The following is a 6,437-nucleotide window of genomic DNA, read 5'->3' on the forward strand; positions in this document are numbered from 1 at the left end:
CCTCCCCAACACAACCCCCCGTCCTCCGACAGCAGAGCGCCTGGCTCGGCCCGGGGCCGTTAGCCTGGCGGCGCGTTCCCGAAACGCGAACCCGGCCGCGCTCGCTGGGGCGCGCTCCCGTGACCCATCAGCTGCGGTTGCCAGGGCGCCGAGTTTCTCGTGCTAGCTTTGCGTCACGCACGATCCGTCGAGGCGGCGGCCAATTACAAAGCAGATGCTCCCTATGGAGGCGGGGCTCGGGAGTCCGCGTGCGAAATGCAAATAAAGTGGGCGCGGACCGATGGGGCGTGACCGCAGTGGGTATAAATAGGACCGGTGGGGGGCAACCAGCCGGAGTGACAGGCTTGAGTGGCGGTTGTGGAGGCGCGTGTCGCCGAGTGAGCAGGTGAGTGACTGAGACTCCGCGCGCCTGCGCTTAATAAGCAGCGGCCAGCGCGCGAGCTAGTGAGGCCGGGCGCGAGACACTGCTGCGCTCCTGTGCGCGGGCCCGGCCCGGCTGCCCACGGCCGGCGTTGCCCGCCCTGTGGTGCCCTGGCTGCGCGCCAGGACGCGGGCTGTGCAGGGGGCCGGGGCTGTCGGTCATGCCCGGGCCCCGGGGGAGCCTGCCGGGCCCCGTGCTTTCTGCGCCTGAGGGCAGAGCCTGGCGGTGCCCCGCACAACCCCTTCAGATTACAGGTGCGGGCAACTCCATGAGCAAAATATACCCTGGGCTTAGCTGTTCTCCCTGGGCTCGGGGGCGCACTTAAAGCATTGGCTGATTTATCCGAGACACTATTAGCTGTTGAGCCAGCTGCAGCAGTTATCTTTGCTCGCTGATAACTCAATTGCTAATCTGAAAACCTCCTGCTTGCTAAGGAGCCGTTAAAGATCGCTGCATGGGGGACTAATGGGGACAGTAACTTACCAAAGGTAAAGGGGTGACTTAAAAGTACCTACATGGGGAACAAATATTGAGGGCTGGTGCACAGGAGGACTTTACATCGACAATGGTCACTTCTGGCTTTGACATCTATGAAACAAATACACTGGGCATATTTGGTATTACTTTGTGTGCCTCTATAATGAGGGAAACTCAATACAGAAACACAGATGTACAAATTTGGTTGCAATAGTAGCCTAACATGCTTGTAGTAATACAGTATAGAGTGCATCTCTAAAGTTTGTAATGGTAGCTGCACTATATAGTGCAAGTGACAATGTTGAACATAGTGTGCAGAAGTATATAACTTGTGCATTTAAAATCAAGTTTATAGCTGCAACTGTTATGAGTCAACACTTCTACCCTATGTCATTGTCTAGTCACTGAAACCAAGTGTAGATAACCAAATGTGCTTTTTTAAAGATCATATAAGATACAACAAGCTTGTTTCTGCACTTCTAATATATCAGGGGTTCTCAAACTGGGGGTTGGGACCCCTCAGGGGTTGAGCTATCAACCTCCACTCCAAACCCTGCTTTTCCTCCGGCATTTGTAATGGGGTTAAATATATTTTAAAATGTTTTTAATTTATAAGGGGGGGGGTTGCACTCAGAGGTTTGCTATGTGAAAAAAAGTTTGAGTCACTGTAAGACATATTGCTATTCACCACACTTATGTAATGCCACAGTATAGCAAATCCATTCTGAGTATACCTGCAGTTAACATCTAAAATGTTTGTTATATCAAATAACACTTATTGATGTCTAAGAAATACTCTTTGCTGTAACACTAAGTGCTCATAATGTTTTATGAGTGACTATTACAAGGTAATTCAAATGGTTCATTGAGCAAATTAAAAATCTCAGCCTGTTATAACACTCCAGGGAGCCTAGAAAACTAGATTTATCTTAAACTAGTTTCTCTTGTATTAGGCTAGAACCACAATAGGGCATAGGCTACTTCTAATATCACATCACATTGCTTTATATAAAGAATTTTAGGATGGAAGTTACTGAAATGTAAACTATAATTTAATCATCTCTGATGTCCCAAATCTATTGGAAACTAGTTTGACAGAGTTGGGTCAGTTGTCACTAAACCACTACCAGTTAACATCTCATCTAATCTGTACATGATTAGAACCAGTGACCTAGATGTGAGAGGCTTCTGATTTTAACAATCCTAGGGTTAAAATTTCACACAGAACTGTAGAAATCCCTCTGAGGAAACTGACAGTAGTAGCAGCACTAAACTAACTTTCCAGTTAGAAGTGTCCTGAAGCAGGAATAGCAGTACCAAAGAGTTCTCAAAGTTTTTTATTTTGCTAGAATTCTACATACTATTTTCTCTTCAGTTGGGTCCAAAAGTGACATTACTTAATGTTACTAGTGTTGACATGGGAGGAGGAAATCTGTCCCAGATAGAGCATCTAAATACTCGTGGCATAAATATATATTTTAAAAAAGCATAAAATATTAGTGACCCATTTAGACAGTGGTCTTAATGTTTTTGGGGACCCATCATACCCACTGAACTAAATGAGTTCTGTGCATACATGGGAGGATGTAATCAGGTCACTGTAGTGAGTTCCTCCCAAAGACCTCAGAGCGCTTCACAAATGCACTTAGCCTCACAGTGTCCCATGTGTGTTAGGGGGTTATTACCATTCTGCAGGTGGAAAGCTGGGACACAGGTGAAATGAGTTGGCCAAAGTCCTACTGAGGCTGTAGGACAATGGGTATAGAACCCTGCAGTTCTGATAGCCACATCTCTCTTGCCTAAAAAAAGTCTCCTCCTTGCAGTGTGATTGCAATGGTTATTTGACAGGAAGGTACAAGATTAGTAATGCATTTAAACACTTTTTAAAAGCAAGAGCGCTTACTATTGAATGAATACCCTTGCTGCACCACCTCTTGCAGCTGCATGTGCAACCTGCTTGAGCATTCCAAGATGGAGCAACAAACCAGACCTTGATTAGTCTTAAATGACAAAAGCATCTGGCCACAATGGAAACCTAAGGTGTGCCTTTCCCCTGTGCCTTTATCTGTAACTTAATATCAATTGGAGTTGAATACCCCTAGAAAAGATCTGTAAGGGTCTGATTACATTTTCAAATAAAGCTATTTAGGCAAGTAAGATGTAAGAATCTGTTCAACATAACACAGACTTCAAAAGGTCTGGACTAAGACTAGGCATTATCAGACTTGCTGCCTGACATCAAGCTGCTGAGTTTAGGAAACCCCTTTGCATAAAACTAGGTGAGATACTGCCATTATATGACCCTTAATATGGTTTAACTGAATACATGCTAGCTCCTTCACATGTGAGGCAAAATGTCTGTGCAAGCATATTAGTATTTTCAAAAATCTGGCTTTAGGTTATGCATTGTAACTAATGACTTCTCTCTTGAGGACCATGGTGAGACTAGAATAAGGTTGGGGCTTTAGCTTTTATGAGTGAAGTGTAGTTTCAGCTTGCATTCAGGATCTTGAAATGTCTTAACTTTTTAGAGTGGTAAGAATTTGAGTTTGAGCTCAGTAGGGTTAGATTTCTTTAACTGGGGTGTGATAAGGTGCAGACTATGAGTTTGCCTTCTGGCATCATGGCAATTGGAAGTGTAAATAGAAATATATCTTGGATCTGATTTTCAGAAGTGCTGAATTGAGTTGTCATTGTGGATTTACAGTACCTATGAAATTCAGGCCCTTAATCTAATTCTAAACCCAAGTTCTTGCCATGTGACACAGCAGCATGTAGGACTGAACTGTAGGTCAGCTGCAGCGGTGGCCCCAGGCACTAGTGCAACAAATGCGTGTCTGGGGCAGCCTGCTGGTTGCTGTGAGGGCAGCAGTCAGGAAGCCTTTGGCGGCATTTCTGCGGGAGGTCTGCTGGTCCTGTGGCTTCGGCGGCGGGTACGCCGAAGGTGCGAGACCAGAAGATCACCAGCAGACCTCCTGCAGAAACACTGACTGCCGTGCTTGGGGTGGCAACAAACATAGAGCTGCCCTTGGTCAGCTGCTAACTAGGAATGTCTTTCACAGCGAAACTGAGCATGAAACTACTTTTGTCCACCATAAGACAGACTAAATATCTGTTCAGAAAGAGATCACTTGGGATGTAGGTGAATGGCTTTTCAAGCACTGTGTATAATGAAGATATGACTAGACTAACTTCCTGGATGTATAGCCTGTGCTCTTTTGTAACAGTGAAATTTGACTTTGTTTTTATTTCCCCTCCAGTTTCTTTGGAGAAGATCAAACTCTAAAATGGCAGGCAAAGGAAATAATACTGATTGCATGTCATGCAGTGTACTGAGCTGGGAGCAGATCAGCCGTCTGCATGAGGTTCTGACAGAGGTGGTTCCAATCCATGGACGGGGCAACTTTCCAACACTGAAAATAACCCTGAAGGACATTGTTCAGACCGTTCGCAATAGACTGGATGAGGCAGGCATCCAAGTACACGATGTCCGGCTGAATGGCTCTGCAGCTGGTCATGTCTTGGTCAAGGACAATGGACTGGGTTGCAAAGATCTGGACCTAATTTTTCAAGTGTCCCTGCCAACTGAGGCCGAGTTTCAGCTCGTCCGAGATGTGGTGTTGCGGTCCCTCTTAAACTTCTTGCCAGAGGGGGTGAACAAACTAAAAATCAGTGCAATGACTTTGAAAGAAGCCTACATCCAGAAGCTAGTGAAAGTGTGCACAGAGACGGACCGATGGAGCTTAATATCCCTCTCTAACAAACATGGCAGGAATGTAGAGCTGAAGTTTGTAGATCGCATACGACGACAGTTTGAGTTCAGTGTGGACTCTTTCCAAATCATACTAGATGCCTTGCTTTTTTACTATGACTGCTCAGAAAATCCCATGTCAGAGCACTTCCATCCAACTGTAATTGGAGAAAGCATGTATGGAGACTTTGAGGCAGCCTTCGATCACCTCCGAAACAGACTGATAGCTACCAAGAATCCTGAGGAGATCCGAGGTGGTGGGCTCCTGAAGTACAGCAACCTCTTAGTGCGGGATTTCCGGCCCATGGACAAGGAGGAGATTAAAACTCTAGAGCGCTACATGTGCTCCCGGTTCTTCATAGACTTCCCTGACATCCTGGATCAGCAGCGCAAACTAGAGACTTATCTCCAGAACCACTTCTCCAAAGAGGAGAGAAGCAAATATGACTATCTCATGATCCTGCGCAGGGTGGTAAATGAGAGCACAGTGTGCCTCATGGGACATGAGCGGAGACAGACTCTCAACCTGATCTCACTGCTAGCACTTAGAGTGTTGGCAGAACAAAACATCATACCTAATGCCACTAATGTTACCTGTTACTATCAGCCAGCACCCTATGTCAGTGATGGGAACTTCAGTAACTACTATATTGCAAACTCTCCCATCCCCTATAGCCAGTCTTATCCCACTTGGCTGCCTTGTAACTAATCTCTAACTTGAGTATTTCTTAAATGGGATCTTGTGTGTGGTGGGAACCATTAATCAGCCAGAAGTTTTCTAAAGGGAATCTGTGGCTTACCTCTGGCTCTGCTGTTTTCCTGGTGTGCAGTGTGATCACATCACTAGGCACCTGGTATTTAAAAAAAAAAAAAGCCTTTTGGGACCCTCTGTAGAAAAGCCACAAGAAGCCTTATTGCCATTATTTTGTTAGGGGAAGGGATCCTATGGCCTCATGTTTGTAATTACCATAGTTAGTTGTACATTTCTGAAGACATGGCTGTTACAGTACCTAAATCAAATGTGCAGTACAGCTGCTTATTAACTGAGAGGAAACTGTGCAAGAATAACTTGTTCAGAACCAAAGACGTTCTGTCCTAGAGCAGCAACAAGATCATTCTGTGTGTTCCTTATTGCCTCCCCTGCTCACTTTACACTCCCTCAATCTCAAGTCCTGGTCAGTTTTTCCATTGGACTGCTCTTGCATAAGCTGTTCCCCCTAACAGCTCATGCTGTGCATGAGCATCTTGTACTTTCTAGCTTTACAGAATGGTTCACTGTAGGGACACTACCCTCTTTCATGGAGGGGCTCCAGAATGTATTGGTTCCTGCAGTAGCTGTGTATTGCTTTTCTAGAAGAGTTGAAAATTGATTTATTGAAGTTTGACAGTGGGGCTGGTTGAAATCCTCTTTTTTGGGTGCCAAGTTTCAGAAGAGACTTTCTCAGTCAGATGACAAATTCCCCAGAATGTGAACTCGTATGTACTAAAGACTGAAGTCCTTAACACAATTAAAGCTTAAACAATTACAAGTATGGAAACAATTACAAGTATTGAAACAATGTTTGGGTTAAAAAAAAGTCTGAAGCTTGTCTGAAGCTTGCCCGTCTAAAGGAACTAGAAGCTGTTTTTGACTGGGCAACCCTTCCCAAGATTCTTTCACAGTGTTACAATAGGAATAGTACATCTCCTGTATTAAAGTTCAGCTTAACATCCCCTTTCTCTGCCTCTTCTCCATCACGTACAGTACTAAGAAGGCATGCTTGTTTCTCATAAATTGTAGGATGAGAT

The 6,437-nt window shown here is 45.0% G+C and overlaps 1 protein-coding gene across 2 annotated transcripts; it reads left to right on the forward strand.

Moving 5' to 3' along the window:
- The first annotated feature begins 285 nt into the window (after positions 1-285).
- TENT5C (terminal nucleotidyltransferase 5C) lies at positions 286-6,216 on the forward strand. 2 transcript variants are annotated; one of them, XM_030534797.1, is made up of 2 exons: positions 286-385; positions 4,159-6,216. In XM_030534797.1, exon 2 carries the CDS (start codon positions 4,186-4,188, stop codon positions 5,356-5,358), a length of 1,173 nt encoding a protein of 390 aa, XP_030390657.1. In that variant the 5' UTR covers positions 286-385; positions 4,159-4,185; the 3' UTR covers positions 5,359-6,216. The 2 variants fall into 2 exon arrangements, with proteins under 2 accessions (XP_030390657.1, XP_030390667.1); XM_030534807.1 differs by lacking the exon at positions 286-385 and adding an exon at positions 873-909.
- The last annotated feature ends 221 nt before the right edge of the window (positions 6,217-6,437 follow it).

This window comes from Gopherus evgoodei, chromosome 1 (genome assembly GCF_007399415.2).
Source record: "Gopherus evgoodei ecotype Sinaloan lineage chromosome 1, rGopEvg1_v1.p, whole genome shotgun sequence".
Lineage (NCBI taxonomy): Eukaryota > Metazoa > Chordata > Testudines > Testudinidae > Gopherus > Gopherus evgoodei.

Bases quoted from the DNA above. Each gene is read 5' to 3' on its own strand.
- TENT5C (XM_030534797.1), top strand. From the start codon at position 4,186: ATGGCAGGCAAAGGAAATAATACTGATTGCATGTCATGCAGTGTACTG.